The sequence below is a fragment of the Myotis brandtii genome, unplaced genomic scaffold (assembly GCF_000412655.1).
Source record: "Myotis brandtii unplaced genomic scaffold, ASM41265v1 scaffold536, whole genome shotgun sequence".
NCBI classification, from domain to species: Eukaryota; Metazoa; Chordata; class Mammalia; order Chiroptera; family Vespertilionidae; genus Myotis; species Myotis brandtii.
The window spans coordinates 1,956,928-1,973,960 of NW_005369967.1; the positions used below are offsets into that span (position 1 = coordinate 1,956,928).

At 43.6% G+C, this 17,033-nt stretch overlaps 2 protein-coding genes and 1 pseudogene across 3 annotated transcripts in view; 1 reads left to right on the forward strand and 2 right to left on the reverse strand.

Annotated features, from left to right (window-relative positions):
• ZFYVE26 (zinc finger, FYVE domain containing 26) overlaps window positions 1–13,452 on the reverse strand; it is a 73,578-nt gene extending 60,126 nt beyond the window's left edge. The window contains exons 1-8 of the mRNA XM_014549131.1: window positions 13,230–13,452; window positions 11,349–11,427; window positions 5,565–5,654; window positions 3,162–3,684; window positions 2,641–2,771; window positions 1,904–2,068; window positions 1,682–1,770; window positions 592–755 (exon numbers count right to left, since the gene is read on the reverse strand). Of these exons, the coding sequence (XP_014404617.1) occupies window positions 592–755; window positions 1,682–1,770; window positions 1,904–2,068; window positions 2,641–2,771; window positions 3,162–3,684; window positions 5,565–5,654; window positions 11,349–11,427; window positions 13,230–13,423 (1,435 nt within the window). The 5' untranslated portion in view covers window positions 13,424–13,452. The remainder of the gene's footprint in view (window positions 1–591; window positions 756–1,681; window positions 1,771–1,903; window positions 2,069–2,640; window positions 2,772–3,161; window positions 3,685–5,564; window positions 5,655–11,348; window positions 11,428–13,229) is intronic.
• On the reverse strand, window positions 6,092–7,864 carry LOC102244167 (annotated as a pseudogene).
• A 1,701-nt stretch (window positions 13,453–15,153) lies between the features above and the next one.
• The window catches only part of RAD51B (RAD51 paralog B), a 539,221-nt gene continuing 537,341 nt past the window's right edge, over window positions 15,154–17,033 (forward strand). For both annotated transcript variants that reach the window (XM_005877928.2, XM_014549130.1), the window contains exon 1: window positions 15,154–15,217. The gene's annotated coding sequence lies outside the window, so the exon portion shown is untranslated. The remainder of the gene's footprint in view (window positions 15,218–17,033) is intronic.

Sequence of the window (17,033 nt, forward strand, 5' to 3'; positions counted from 1 at the left end):
GTGGGTGGGGAGTGAGGGCGGAGGGTGGGGCGGGAACTGGGAGGAGGGGAGTTAGGGGGGGGAAAAAAAAGAGGAACAAATGTAATCTGAACAATAAAGATTTAATTAAAAAAAAAAAGACTTTCCTATTGTTTCACGCAAGTCTTCTTCTAAACTGCTTTATGTGTTCATTAGAGTATGAGGGAGCTATGGGAGAGAGAGGGTAGGCACAAAGTGTGCTGTGAGAAAGTGTATGAAGAATGGAGAGACTCGCCAAGAGTTGCATAAATACTGCCAGAGATAATGCTGCGAATTCCGAGGGCAGTTCCTAATTCTGTTCCTTGGCATGAGGGTATCCTAGTGGTTCTTGAGATGGTTCCACGAGGACAAGGGTTCCTATGGAGCTGTTCTCATAGGGTTCCCTATACCTCATCCAGAGAGGGCAGGCACATTCCTACACCCCATGATCTCACTGGGGCAAACAGCACTAATTTAGGGGCACCTGCTAGCCCACTTTGACAGATTACACCTAGATAAGTCTTTGCTGAAAGGAACCTCGGCAAGATTGTCCTAAGAGGAAACCGTGCCCGAGTGACTCCATCGGCAACTTACTGTGCTCTTGCTGGGGCTCCTTGGCTGGCACCTTCTGTAAGAGCTTGAGAACTTCTTCCTCCCTGAGGGCTGGAAGGTTTGTGAGGTGATGGAGAGAGTAGAGCACTGAGTGGCTGTCTCCACCGTGTAAATGACACAAGAGATCCCTCTTTGGTATGGGGCTGCTGGCAGGGAAAGACGAGAGGATGGGAGGAGAGGCAGTTGATAAAACTGCTCTGAGAAAGACCATTCTGATTCCCTCTTTCTCTTGCTATTTGGCCCCTAACACCATGGGTTTCACTTACCCAAAGACTACATTTTAGTTGGTCTGGGATACAGCAGAGCATTTATTTACCCTCTGGGAAGTACATCCATCAAGTCAGCCCTACTCATCTAGGAAGGATCTAGAAAGGGCCTTCTTGGTCAAGAGGGTCCAGAAAAAGCCTGCAGAGTAAGCTTCCCAATTTCTGTGCTCTTCCCAGCTCAGAAGTGGCACAGCTTCTCTGCTTTCCTGAGTAATGGCCTCTCGCCACTTCCCACTCTGCCTACTCTACTTCAGAAAGTGCTGGGGAAGTGGTGAAGAACAGAACAGGAACCCAGTCCTGGGGAAGCCCTGAGGCTAATATATCAGGGAAACCAGTTCAACAGGTTACTGAATAAAAGTGTGACCGGGATAACACATGGCCAAGAATGTGGGCCACAGTACTGTCACTTTGGGCATGTCACTCAACATCTCTGGGCTTCAGTTGCCCACCTTTAAAATTAGGATAATATTGGTAACTACTTCATAGGATTACTGTGAGGCTTAAGTGAAATCATCCACATAAAGAGCTTGGAGCTATGCCTTGCATATAGTAAGTGCTCAGGAAATATGAGCTATTGTTCTTTATCATTGTCATCCTTAAATTATCCTCTAGTTATAACCTTATGGCTATAGTGAAAATAATTATTACTTATGTTTCTTTCCTGGATTAATAGTTGGAATAATTATGAGTTGCTGGTCTACACTGTCAACTCAAAACAGTTATGTGGACGATGTCTTGAAATGGTCACATGCACAGAACACAGGATCAAGTGTGCCCAATGGTGGGAAGACTACACAGGGCTGTACCTGCTCTGCTGTACACACCACTCCAGGACCTCCAGGTGAGCCCACAGCCCATCGCAGGCATCCCTGAGGAGCTTATCGCCACCTTGGTCCTGTACGGACATAGAAGAAAGAGATGGCATCTGGGGTCAGAGACTGTAATGAACTTCAGGACCTCGCATTCTGCTTCAGCCGGAAGTCCCACAGCACTCACTTCTGAGCAGCCCAGGCTGCAGAGTCAGTTACCTGGGTCCTGTGGAGTGTCTGCAGCAACCTCCTGGCTGATGCGAGGCTCTGGCAGTGTGTCCAGCCCAGGAGCACAAGCAGTCGACGGAGAGGCCTGAATTCTCTATCCAGGAGGCAGCCAAGGCTTGGGAAGTCTTCCTCTTTCAACAGCGTTAGTGCTGTCACCTGTAAGTCAAAGGAGGCTGCTATAGGCAGTTACGTGGACTTGCTGCTCATTAGGGGAAGAAGCTTTTGGCCATAGCAGGGAGATTTCTGACAATGACAGAAGAGCCAGTTGACTAAAAAAGGTCCATAAAACTCTAGTCCATAAAGCTCTTTGAAGGCAGGCACTGACTTCCACAGTACAGGGCACAAAGGATGAGGTTAGCAAATATCTATTGAAATACACTGAAGCTCAGTAGCAATCTGGGAGAAATTTAGAGTAATTAAATTCCTGTCAGCTAGACAATACACTGTCACCACTGTCTTTTCTTCCCTGCACCCTCCAGAAAGCTTACAAGAATCCAACATTGTAGTTCCTGCCAAAGGACTGATGTAAAATGACTGCAGGTCTAATTATGAATGACGCTGGTTCTCGAAGACTTCTTCCCCAGGGACTATGGGATGGACAGAACCCAATGCCTCACTACTGATTAGACTGCTGTGTAGGGTAAATGAGTGGGAAAGAAATGAGGAATGAAAAATCCTGTGGAGTCTCTAAGTACCTCTGTGATGGAAAACATTTATATCTGACCTACCAGGATCTGCTCGAGGAAGTGTTTGCTGTTGCTCAGGCAGTAGAAATAGGCCAGTTTCCAAGCCTCGGCTGAGTCGGGATTGGAGAACAAGGCTAGCATTGCCCGCTCGGGATCTAGATGATCCGGTGAGACTGAAAATCAAACCGGACAGGGTTACTGGGGAACCAGAGCTCTTCTTTCCTAAGCTAAAGCCCATTGGAAACACCAACTGTTAGAGTTCACTCTTTTAAAAACTTAAACCAGGCTTCCTATCCTTCTATATTAAAGGCCCTTTCCTTCTCTCAGTAGCTTCTGAAAAGCTCTTTGCTGCTATTGTTATTACTTTGTTTTTTTTTCCCCATCACCTGCTCCATCCTAGACTATAAAATCTGTGCTTTTAAGAAAATGCCTCCCCCTTTTTTGTGTGTAGCCTTTCCTATTGGACTCTCTGAGCAACATGAAAGGCCCAGCCGAGGGGAACTCGAGAGAGGCCGGGCACAGTGGGATTTCCAGCACACAGGAGAGCAGCAAAGGGAACACACCTTCTCCCAACGAGGAGGCCTTCAGTGGCTTCATTGCAGCCTTCTCTGCATAGGCATGGCCGTACAGGGAGAGCAGGCCCCGTCCGGCCTTGTGCAGCAGGCAGCTGAGCAGCCGCTCCTCCTGCAGGGGGCTCCCCTCAGTCCTGCAGGCCTCCAGTAGCTCCTCACACAGGAGACGCAGCTCAGCCCCCAGCGGCTCTGCAGGGCAACGCAGAGTCCGCAGGGCTCCGTAGATGGCCTCCACGCCCCCCGGGGACCCAGGGGCAGCGTCCTGCAAAGCTCGCAGTGCCTTTCGAATGAGGTCCACCAGTGCCTTCTGCAGAGGCCAGCCACCAGGGCCAGGGCCATCGTCTTCCCTAAGCAGAAGCTCCAGCAGGGCCTGCGCTGGCTGGGAAGCCTGGCTCAGAAGATCCAGGAGCACAGAGACAGCTTCTGAGCTGAGCCGAAGGGTCCGGCTCTCCGGCCTTTGATTTTCGTCCAGCACGGGGTCTGCGGTGTCTTGTGATAAAGCCTCATACAGCTCCTAAATAGAGGATGAAGAGAGGGATGTATGCTGAGCATGTCTAGAATGTTATCACCTGTATGCCTTTATGTTTTCTCCAGTACATATGTGTATGTGTGTGTGTGTGTGTATTTGTGTGTGTGTGTATAAAACAGTAACAGTAGCAAACACTTCTGTAGTAGTTACTACGTGCCAGGCCCTTTACACAGAAAAATAAACCTTAAGAGGAAGACACTACTATTATCCCCATTTTACAAATGAGGAGATTGAGGCAAAGAGATGAAGCCAATTGCCCAAGGCCTCCATGCTCACGCTTGCCCCTCTTACTGCCTCCAAAATGTGCACTGTTGTTCTAAATCAGGGACTGCAAACTCATAGGCCAAGCCAAGTAACAAATGCATATGACACTATGCCCAACTCAAGGCATTTAAATTCAATTTTTAAAAAAACATTACACACCCTGGACTGTGTGGCTCAGTTGGTTGGAGCTTCGTTCTGTGAACCAAAAGGTAGCAGTTTGGATTCCCAGTCAGGGTGCATACTGGAGGCAAACGATCAATGTTTCTCTCACATTGATGTTTCTCTCTCTCTCCCTCTCTCTCTTTCTGTTTCTCTCTCTCTCTTCCTCTCCCTGCCTTTCTCTCTAAAATCAATTAAAAAATTTCTCTCCTTCTCTCTCTTTCTGTTTCTCTCTCTCTCTCTTTCCCTCTCCCTGCCTTTCTCTCTAAAATCAATTAAAAAATAAATAAAATAATAAAAAAAAGAACATTATGTATCAGTTTTTAATCTTTGATCTAAATCCTAGTCCTAATACGTCCATCCCACACAACTCTCCCTTTTTACTGGGCTTTCAATGTACTCACAATTAGTACCATATGGTTTATAATTGTCTCAAGTGTCTATTCATCTCTCCTCCCTGACTAGACTAAGCCCTTACAGGCAAGAACCTCTATAGCAAGCATGTCAAACTCGTGGCCTGCAGGCTGCATGTTTGACATGCTTGCTCTATAGCCTATAATTTGTTTGCAGAGTGGGTGCAGAGGGAGAAGAGGGGGTGCTTTAATACCGTGCCCATGGATGGTGCTCAGGGATGCTTCTTCATGAACTGCCTCCAAGATGGGAACAGAACCATGAGTCCTTGACTTAATATAAGTGAAAGCATGTACTTTAAATCCTATAGCTAATATGCCTTTATTAGCTGATGGTAGAGTGATGAAGAAAATAAGTACTGAGCCTCAGAGCATACCTCAGGCACGTAAGTATAGATCTAGGTAAGACTTAGTTTAGCCTTGGCCTGGTGGCTCAGTTGGTTAGAGTGTCATCTTGATACGCCAAGGTTGTAGGTTCAATCTCCGGTCAGGACACATACAAAAATCAACCAATGAATGCCTAAATAAGTGGAACAACAAATAGATGCTCCTTTCTCTCTCTCACCCTTCTTCTCTCTTTCTAAAATCAATAAACAAAACAAAAAAGACTTAGTTTGAATCTAGCCCCAGAAGATTGTTGTTAACTCTAACACATTCAGTGTAGCTCTTACAGAACCACGTATTCAACAAATACTAGTTCCTGTTTCCCTTCACATTCCCTGCCATATACTGGTGGAAAATTCAAATACCTAGTTTAAATCCAAGTTATGTATTCCTTTTACATGAAATGAAAAAAACTTTAATCCATAGTTGTACTTAGTACTTCTGGATAACACACCTCTGAGAATTCTAAAATCAGTTAAGTTTATCCTAATTTTAAACTCCCCTCAGAGGGGCCTCTATCTAACCCGGTCTTGCGTGAGACCAGAGTACACAGCCAGCATCTAGGGGACCTATCTCCGCTGGATCCCTGGAAGCTGAACTGGTTGGTAACTGTGACTCTGGGCAGATGGCTCCCAACCCCTCTCTCACCTTGAGGATGTCCTCTGGAATGTTACCTTGAAGGTCTTCCGATAATAAAAGAAATTCTAGCTTTCTCCGGAAAACAGCTGGGAGTAACTTCTAGAAAAATCATAAGAAGTAAGCACAGTGATTAGGCATATGCTTTAGTTAATAAATTATAAATACTTCTCTCCAGTGACTTTTTTTTTACTGAAAGAAAATTTTATTTTATATATCACTAGCCATGCGTTTTTGTCACTAGTTATTACATAAAGACTACTTGATGCCATTGTCCAAGTGGCATGATCATTTTCTGTCCAAAATTCACTTTGTCTTTACAGAATTTTCATGATTTACATATATACATATATCAGTGAAGGTTTAACATGGAAATGCAATCTAGCATCCATAAAATCTGATGTTTTGCAGATACTAATGTAGAAGAGATGTGCTTTTAGTCACCTTTTTATTTGAGTCACCTCATGTAAAAAAATAAATCAATAACTTAGAGGTTCTAAATCTCTAATGGAGATTCTCCAATGTGCTCATAGAAATGGTTAAACAGTAAGACTGTCAGAAACAACTCCCATGTCCACATCCTCTTGCAGTTTCTGTACCACTGTGTCTGCCAGCTGCTTTCCTTTGCATGCAAAAGGGGCCTGGATGAGATACACGTTTTGCTTGACTTCTTTGATGTCCTGAGCTTTCTGTAGTTCTTTATTTTTCTTCAACCTACGCATTATAAATGTTGCGTGATGTCTCTATTTGATCTCTTCGACTCTCTTCAGTGCAGTAATCATTTCATTCCACAGCTCTCGTGGCTATTTGATAGGTTCATTTCCACATTTTTCAAATTCAATGGATTATCCACTGTAAGCTCGTTACCAGCTGCTTTACGGAATGCTTTAGTCCACCTGACCTTGTAAGGATTGAGCTTCTTTTTAAAGTTTTTATCACACTTGGATTTACAGAACCTGAACACCTTGCAATTGTTGCGGATGAACATCATGCGTGGCTGGGGTATATGAGCCCGAAACAGAAATAACACTTCTTGATCTCCCCACTTACTCTTATTTCTGCTGTTTCTCTAAGATAATCATTAAACTCCTAGAAATGTGTTGAGATACTTTTCTTTATAAACAAAACAGCTAAACTTGGATGCATACCCCTCTTAAATACTATCACTTAAATCTCACACTGGTCAGCCTCAAACTCCAAGGTTTGCTCATTTCATAGGACTTTTTCTGTCATTTGAAGTCCTTCTCCAAGAACCTCCCTTGGGGACCTGGAGAGTATTATGCTAAGCAAAACAAGCCAGTTGGAAAAAGACAAGCATCACATGATCTCACTCATATGTGGAATCTAAGGAACAAAATAAACGAATGAACAAAATAGATCCAGAGACATAGAAGCATGGAACAGACTATGGAATCTCAGAGGGAAGGTGAGGGTGGGTGGATGGGAAGAGATCAACCTAAGAACTTGTACGCATATACGCATAACCCATGGACTCAGACAATAAGGTGGTGAAGGCCTGGGGAGGGGGACGAGGGTGGGCTAGAAAGGGTCAATGAGGGGAAATAGGGGAATAGGGGACAAATGCAATACTTTCAACAATAAAGATTAAAAAAAAAAAACAAACCTCCCTTGCAGTGACCAAAATACCCAGTTACGAGTAAGCCTGCGAAGGTGTGAACCGCATCATCCTCTTTGGTCCAAATCCTTGATTTGGTATTATTATAAGTTGGAAAACAAAAGTAAACAGAAAGGATCTAATGTTTATTAAACGCTTATTATGTGCCAGGTACTGTGTGCTATGTTTAAAAAAATCTCATTTAATGTCTAAATCAAACAAACCTGTGGGATAAGTAGATATTTTTAAAAATAATCTTTACTAAAGATGCAGTGGTTAGGAAGTATTTTCCAATTACTTCAAACATGAAAAGGAAAAAGTGACTCCAGTGTTTGCTAATGACACTCGCCATGTATAAAGGAAGAGAAAGCCTCTGCCTCTTTCGGGACCAACTTGTTTCACAATTACTTCCCTTCACCAGGTTCTTAAAACAAACTATAGTCACCTTTTCTCCAGACACAAATACAAATAGATCAAGCGCAGGAATAATCTTGACAAACACAACTTTATATCAGAGACACCTGTATATCATGCAGCTGGTTAAAGCTTCCAGAAGCTGGGTTTTATTGAAAGGACCCCTATCTCAAGGCAAGAAGTTCTTGCAGGACTGCATGGGAGGGGAGTTTACAACACAAGATCACACTTATTCTATTCATGCCATTCATAAATCACATCAGAGGCTAACGTGATCTGGCATGTTCTTGGTTAAAAATTCCTATTCCTTCTTACCACACCCTTCTCTAACGCACCTACGCCATCTGAATGCTTGTATAACACTAGTGATTGGAAGTTGGGGAAAATTCATGCCAGAAGCAAAGATTAGTGCTTCTATTGAGGACAAAGGGGAAGGAACAGGTAAGATGTCTAGACAGAAGCCCTTAATAAAAGTACAAAGCCTGGTTAAGATTTTAGAACTTTAATCTAGAATTCTAATTAGTTTATATTTTATTTCACTGGTGACATTATATTATGCATATGCATGGCCATAAATGACTAACATTCCTAAAACAAGCAAGAATTTGTTCCATGTTTCTAAGCACAGATTTTCTTACTATAAAAGCAAAGCATGTTCAGTGTAGAAAAATTAGAATACACAAATAGGCAAATGAAACCACCCCGCACCCAGAATCTTTCCATTTAAAAGAACTATTAATACTGTGGTGTAAGGGCATTCAGACCATACATCAATGCATGCATACCAAATCTACTGTTTTCTAAACTTTTTTTTCACATGGCAGAACATGAACATTTTTCCCATGTCACTGAAATTCATTTACCACCCAATTTTCATAATGGCATTTTACAAATAGACGAGTCCATGCTGCATTGTGGACATGGGAGTTGTTTTCAGCTTTCCCCTATTAGAAGCAGCATGGCGGTGAACATTTCTGCAGTTACTCATGTAGAGATAAATCACTACAAGATATAAAGGAAAGGGAAAATGGAATCATCGTTTCCACTAATAATTACAAAGGAAGCTTTTGGCAGAAGGTGGGAGACTGCAAAAGGACAGGCAGCCAGCTAGTGCCCGGAAGATGAAAGCCACTCCAGGATAATGAATGGCCTTGGAGAACAACTCCAAGAATTCACTTGAAATCTTAGTCCTTGTATAAAGTTTTAAAATTCTCTGAGGTCCTTGTTTAAAGTTTAAAAGTCCTACAACTTCTTAAATAACTGAGGCATTGGAGCCTTATAGACCGAAGGAACTTCGGTGCTGGCAAAAGCAAGAACAACCCACAGTCTGTGCTAACGAGTCAGGGAAGTTAAATCCACCACCTGACCTGGTTGAGCCAAGTGCCCATAAAATAAGCAACCAATCAGCCATAAAGTAAGCAAATGCCCTTCAGGGAGAGTAAAATTCATCTGGTTGGTAAATTCCATGTTTGTACTGGAAATATCCTTAGTAACAATAAAACATTTTTTCTTTTTCTCTTTGAAGCTACTATTAAATATTTTAGCTCAAGTTTTTCTCTTTTAAATCTGAAGCTATAGTCAACTCTTAATTATCCTGGGGATACTTTTCAATTTTGCTTCTCTTTCTTTCCTCCTAGTTTTTTCATCATTTCTTTTTGCAGACAATTGGCAAATGCCTGAATAAGAAATATATTTAGATTAGTGACCCGGTGCACAGATTCGTGCACATTGAAAAGAAATTAATTAGAAGGTGGCTGGCGGGGCGGGACTGGGTGAGACGGACTGGACATGCCCTGGAGCCAATCTCTCGTGGTCCCTCCCCGGCCTCTGTGGAGTGAGCGGGGTCCCTCCTGCAGGTGGGGTCCCCGTGGAGTGAGCGGGGTCCCTCCTGAAGGTGGGGTCCCTCGGCCTGGCCTACAGGGACTGGGCCGAAACTGGCTCTCTGACATCCCCTGAGGGGTCCCGGAGTGAGAGAGGACATTCTGCAAAGTTGCTGTTGTACAGGGTGTGGAACACAAATGCAAGTGTGCAGTAAACCAGACTGGGGGCCGACAGTGCCCCAGCAACAACATAACCCACAGCTAAAGGTGGAATCGCAAGGCCCCACGTGGAATCGGGCTCCTTCCTCTCTGGTTTCAGGGTGTGTCACCCGAGAACCACAGCTGCCAAGTCACTGCAGCCCAGCAGCTCCTGTGTTGAGCGTCTGCCCCCTGGTGGTCAGTACACATCATAGCAACCGGTCAGACAGGCGGAGGGACACTTAGCACATTAGCTTTTTATATATATTGATTATATATATTGATTAGTAACTTCTGTTACTTTTGACAGCTCTGTGGAGAGAAGGGTAGGGGCCAAGCACAACTGGAACTAAAGACAAAATTCTGATGACTGATGGGAGTAAAGAAGAAAATTAGGTTAAATTATAGATATTTATAAAATAGAACTTACAGTTTCCTACTTTTAAGCCCATGAAGGCTAAAACTAATATTGAGGTGGAAAAAGCAGAGGAATGGGAATTCAAAGTCAGAAGATCTTGGTTCCACCTCTAATTTTGGGCCAGTCATTTCTTTTCTGAATCAGAGGTTCCTCACTTAAATCTTAAAGTCTGTGGTTTAATAAGAATTGCCTCAGAGAAATACTTTTAATGAATATAAACTTATTTCTTTCTTTTTGAATCATATATGCACGTTTACTCCAATACTACCGGAAGTATGGGAGAGCAGCAGGTCATCCACAAAAATCTGCTCTGCAGCCCCCCATAAGCCATCTGCTTATATATAGTAGGACAACGATTACACAGGAAAATATGGGTTATAGGTATGGGGAAGTAGGGATTAAAGGCATGGGGAAGTAGGAGGCTGGGGTGGGACTCCAGTATTTGGGCAGCAAGGTTGTTAATCTTTCCATGAGAATGGACCACATTCCAAGGTTGATTCCCAGGTCCAAGGTTGACTCCCATGGATATCAATTTCTGATAACTATCACATACTTCTAAAAAGTCTTTTTGCTCTGGCCAGAGTGGCTCAGTTGGTTAGAGTGTAGTATGGTACACCAGAAGGTGGCGGGTTCAATTCCTGGTCAGGGAATATACTCAGGTTGCAGTTCCCATCACCAGTCAGGGTGTACTGGAGGCAACCAATTGATCTCTCTCTCTCTCTCTCTTCCTTCTAAAACCGTTAAAGTTAAAAAAATAAAAAGGCTTTTCATGGCAATTTTTCTTTTTGGGGAAAAAAAAGCACTTCCTCACAAGTTTCTTTCAGGATTTATTTGCTCACTTTGTTTTTATATTTGGTAAGTTATCATTCAATTCATGTTAATTACTAACATATTAATCAATGAGGTTTAAATCTACAAGATTTCACTGCACAGGACTAGTGAAAATGAGATTTTTGGAAGAACAAACAAGTTTCAGCCCAGTCCATTCTCCGTTACTTGGGTATTACAAGAGTCATATGTCACTCCCTACCTTGTCACTTTCACTAAGATCTGCAAAGCTCTGTTCAGGCACAGCTCTCACGATGGTATTTAGCAGAATGGTATCACCTCAAATGGCATTACATGCTAATGTTATGTTAGTGAATTAATGAATGAATTTAGGTAAGAAGACATCAATAAAAATGTAAGCCATTCTCACTATCAGTACCGAGAGAGGGTATTAGAAACCTCATAATAAAGGAAGTAACAGACAGAGGGGAAATCTCATAACTATTGCCAAACTGTTCCCAGTCTCGGCCTCAGGAGAAAATCTGAAATAGAAACCTACTTACTTTTTCTTGGGCAAACCACTTCTCCAGTACAAGAAGCCAGACCCAGGCTAATCTTTGAGGGTTGATGTCTGGTCCACATCTGAAAAATGTGAAGAGAAAGAATTTCTAAACAAAGAATTTCTACTGACTTTTTTCTCTTTTGCCATCCAAGATTTAGATTTCAATGTTCAGTCTATTTTCAACCTGAACAGGCAAGATGTTCTAATGAGAAAATTTTCAAATGTACATGACAGATCAATAAAACTAGAACCAGAATAAAACTAGCAGCTTTCATAAAAAAGAAGAAAAAATGGTCTTAATCCTACCTGCACCTCCCTATCTAGTCTTTATTATTTTTAAACAAAATATTACATAGAAAACCATAAAAGCAAAGCTATCTAAAGTATATTTTTGAAAATAGAAACTGAATCAAGTAGTCTTAAAGAAAAAAGGAACTTGACAAAAATTTATTTTTAACTCTATACCACAAAGAGGGTTATAGGAATTCGTAAGCCTTCCTTTGAAGTTAGTAATATAAATTAGTAACAGGCTGGAACACAAATTTAAGGGGGAAAAAATAAAGGAAGAAAAGTCACCTAAGTCTCCACTCTATACAGGGTGGGACAAATGTAGGCTTACAGTTGTTCATATGGAAAATAATACAATAATATGGGAATAGACTCTGTTTCACATACTTACAACTATAAACCTACTTTTGCCCCACCCTGTATGTTAATACAGTACTTAAACAACATAACGTAATTGCCAAAGTAATGAAAATTGAGGGAGAAACTGAATAGTACATTTAATTCCTGTACCATTAGTTATTAGCACTGTCAAAAAGAATTTCATTAAATATTTAGATAGAGAACAGTGGTTGTCAGGGGGCAAGGAGAGATCAAAATACAGAGAGGTATGATGAAACAGTTGTGTATTTTGACTACAGGAAGTAAGGGAATTCTTTTGTGGTGATGAAATAGTTGTGTATCTTGACATGAATATACACATGAATAAAGTTGCATAGAACTACACACATAAAAATGAATGCAGATTAAATCCTGGTGAAAACGGAATAATCTAGTTAACAGTAATTACCTGTATTAATTTCCTGGTTTTGCTATTGTACTATTATGAGATGTCACAACTGGGGGAAGCTATTGAAAGGGTACTTTTTGTATTATTTTTGCACTTCTTGGGAGTATAATTATTATAAAAAAAAAAGCTTTAAGTGAATTCACTTCCAGTAGGTTTTTAAAAAAATATATTTTATTGATTTTTTTACAGAGAAGAAGGGAGAGGGAAAGGAGAGGGATAGAGAGTTAGAAACATCGATCAGCTGCCTCCTACACACTCCCCACTGGGTATGTGCCCGAAACCAAGGTACATGCCCTTGACCGGAATCGAACCTGAGACCGACACTCTATCCACTGAACCAAACCGGTTAGGTCTACTTCCAGTAGTTTTGAAGTGAATTCACTTCCATTTCATATGTCAGAAGAGAGTAGGGTTTGTTTGTTTTTGGAGGCAGTCCAGTAGTTTTGAAGTGAATTCACTTCAATTTCATAAGTCAGAAGAGAGTAGGGTTTGTTTGTTTTTGGAGGCAGAGAAAATGCTTTTCAATGCAGCCCCACCATCTACTTTAACGATAATAAAACAAGAAATGGTGGTTCCATATATAATTTGCTGACCAGGCTTAAACACAGTTCCAAGTGCTAATTCAAAGCCAATATTAATTAGGTGATAGGTATGTATTACAGAGGTAAAATTTCAGAGCATGAGAAATACACTCCCCCTCTGCTAATTCTTCAGGGAGTAACGGAGTGAGGCCCATGGACCCGAGCCCAAACACTGACCCTTGTGTCCCCTGCCCCGTGACTGCCTGCCAGGACTCGGATCCCTTACCTCAGCTGATGGGGACACGCCACCAGCGCCCGTAGAATGTCCTCCACCTGCTTGGGGATGTCCCCTTGCGCCGCGTGTAGCTGAGGCACACAGGCCTGTGCCAGCTCCCACTCTCCTCGCTGCAGGCACTCACAGAAAAACCCAAACAGCTCCCTCTGGGAAGCGGTTTCCTCTTTCCCAAACGGATAATGCATTTTCCCAGCACAGAGTGCAGGGAGACAGGAAGGGATGAATTACGCAGAACACATGGTCAATTTTCTCCTCCGTGGATCACCTCCTATGGACAGTACACACCAGAGTGAGAGGAAACGGACGGCGTTGTATTTAGACAATTAGTAACTACCAGCCCGACGGCGAAGGCGGGACTGACTTTCCTCATCATCTTGGTAAGATGGCTTTGACATGTTCCTACCGTCTTTGAGGAGTTACACCTTTCCCCAAGGGTCGGATCTCATCTCTCTACGAGCATCTGATACTCAATTAATATTAACGGTCGTATTAGCCCCTGAACTCCACGTTCGCAGCCCCTCCGGAACTTTATTCGCAGTCCGGCTCCCAAGCTCCAGGTGGTCGCCCCCTAAGGATGGGAAATTCAGCAGGACCCTCCCTCGTTGGAGCCCTCCCGTGAGGCAGCGGATTGAGGGTCCCGAGGTGACTCGGTGCCCGACCTGGAGGGCGGTGGGGTTGGGGCCAGGGACGCCCCCTGCAGGGGTGTTGGAGAGCGCTCCCGCCTTCTCTGGGGCGCCTCACACTCACCTGCTCCCGGTGCCCGCACCAACAGTGCCCCCAGCGCAGCCATGTTTCAGTCCAGTCAGGTGACAGGTCCCATGTGGAGCTCGCGAGGCGGGTGGCGGGGCTGACGGGGGACGGCGGCCACTCCTATTGGCCAATGGAGGGAAGATGCAAATAAAGCGCCATATTTGTTTGGGGCACGTGACGCCGCCTCTAGGAACTAGGAAGCTCGGCGGCTGGGAGGGAGTCCCTCGGCCACCTGGCTAAGGAACATTCCTTTTAGTTTTGACAATTCCTCTGCGCTACGCCTTCGTTCTGCGTTCGGCGAAGCCGGCGGCAGAAACAGCTGTCCTTGATTTTGTTCTGCCACCCTCTTTTCTCCCTAGCGTTGGAAGTCAGCGGTTACTGAGCTCCAATCAGTGCTTTGCCAGGCCTTGGTGGGGTGGGGTGGGGGGTGGGGGGTTATCCAGAGCAAGACCAGAATCAATCCCCTTCCATTTTTATTCTGTATACTCGGGCTCATTTATAATCCCAGAACCCCGCGTTCCGAAGTCTCATTTTCTTCTGTTTAACTCTATTCATTTATTTGCTCATTTACCCGACAACCGTTAACTGAGCGGTGTGCTAGCCTTTCGAAGCGGAACAAGTTGTGGTCCCTGTCCTCAAGGAGCTCAGTTTAGTGTGGGGCGCAGGGCAATAATTAGGGTAAAATGGGCTACATTATAAAATAGAGGCATGCAAAGCATGAGCAAAAGTTCTTCGCAGATGTAATAATCGGAACTGAGGAAGTAACGGCTGGAGCAATTTTATTTAGCATTGCCCAATCTATAATCACTACCAAAGGGTGATGAAAAAAGCAAGCCAAAACAAACCGAAAGCTTCTTCCAAAACCTCTCCTGATAGAGGGATTTCCCGAAAACTAACCTAGTCTCGGATCCATTAAGCAATTTTTCAATGTAGTGACAAAATAAAGAACACATCTAGCAAGGTTTATCCTGGTTTCATACACTCTTTGCTTATGTTCCTCCACCGCATTTTGATAATCACTACTAGACTGAGAAACTGGCAAATTTATTTCCGAGTGTGAACTACAACTCCCAGCAAGCCGCGGAGCCGACCTGGCTCTGTCTGCCTCTGATTGGATAGTTCTCAGGACGACGACCCAACCAGCGCTTAGCTTGTTGCTTTGCAGCATTTTCCGCGGGGAACTGAGTGATGGGTGGGGGAAACTTTGAAAGTTGGATGCTGCAGACCCGGTACTGGAAAGTTTCATCTTGGGGGCCGTTGTGGGGAAGTGGGGTGCGCTCCTTCTCTGGGCCTGTGGTATTCATATTGGAGAATCTTTCTTGGGTGCAGGGCACGCCCCCCTTCACTCGGTAGGGATCTTAACGGGAACCCTGTCGCGGATCTGGGAGCTTCTTTTGTAGGTTTGCAAGGAAGCTGGGCCTTGTTGAAACAGTTCTTTTTAGAGGATTCTGCGGTGTTGTTTTTGCCTCTTGATGCCCACCCCCCACTTTTACTTCCGGGAAGTTTTGGGGTCTAGACAGGGGAGCCCGTGTTTGGGGGAAGTTGAGGGCCTGCCCGTCTTCAGGTAGATAATAGCGTGGAATCTGGAGTCAGATCCCTGGATTCGAATGCGGACGTTTTCAACTCAGGGCCTCCGTGTCTTTCATCTGTAAACTGGGGTAAAACATCCGAAGCGCTTGGAACAGTGTAGTGGCCGTAATAAGGGCTCAATAAATATTAGCTATTGTTATTTCACAGTTTTCATTGAACATCTAACAGGAGGAGTGTTCTTTCAATGAGGAGAGGATTCAATCTCCAGGCTTGAATATCTTCCATTTCCCATTCACATGGGCGTATGTACACACATACAGAGCAGGAACTTACAGTCTCTGGCGGAAGAAACAAACATGCAAGCCATAATAAAACTTTAATTATCGGGCAAGTAGATGTACAATGATGAGAACATTGGAGAAGAAGAGGCTGAGTTGGGTTAAAGCTTTGTGGAGGCGAGTCAGGGAGGCAGGATGGCTATGATTGCCTAACCTACCAATATACTGTTGTGGCTGGAGAGCTGGTCATGTGAGGCAGCAAATGATGTTTTGCCGAACAAACTGATAGTGATGATTAACCTTGAGCATTATGTGCAATCCTTTAACCTTCATTACATTCCTATGAAGTAGATACTTGAATTACCCTCGTTTTACAGATGGATAAACTAAGACAGTGGGAGGTGAAGTAACTTCGCAAGGAAGGTCGGGATTTGGGCCTTGCAGTCCGATGTAGGAATGAGAGGGAAAGGAGGAATCAATTGATGAAGGGTCTTAATCCTGTGGAACTTACCCTGTAGACTAATGGTTCCATGGGCAGTTTTACAGGATTGGAGCAACTTTTTAGGAAGCTACCTTGCAGGCCAGTTTGGTGTGCCTCCTTGTCCACAACACATTTAAATTCCAATGGCAATACTTATTGCATGACTAGTTATTTTTGTATACATTTCTTTTCATTTTTTACTGTGAGTTGCCAAAGGGGAGGGTATATGCTTAAGTGATTCTTGTATCCCAGAACTTAGCAGAGTGTGTGCTTAAAAAGTGCCTGTGGCCCTGGTGTGTGGCTTAGTTGGTTGGAGCATGGTCACATGTACCTAAAGGGCTTCGGGTTCAAATCCTGGTGTGTGTGTGTGTGTGTGTGTGTGTGTGTGTATGCTTTGGAGGGGGGATGGATGTTTCTCTGCGCCTCTCTATAGAAATCAGTAGACATATCCTTGGGTGAGGATTAAAAAAATGAAGTAAAATAAAATAAAGAGTGCCTGTAAAAGGAGCAAATGAATGGACTTTGCATGTGTGTGTGAGGCAGTGAGTGACCAGAAGTAACATGCAATAGTCCAGGTAACTGATGGGAGTGGCCCTAAAAAAAGGCAGAGATAACAGAGTTGGTCATTGTTTTTTCTTGTGTGTGTGTATGTGTGTGTGTTTAAGTATTTTTATTGATTTCAGAGAGGAAGGGAGAGGGAGAGAGATAGGAACATCAATGATGAGAGAGAATCATTGATTGGCTGCCTCCTGCAAG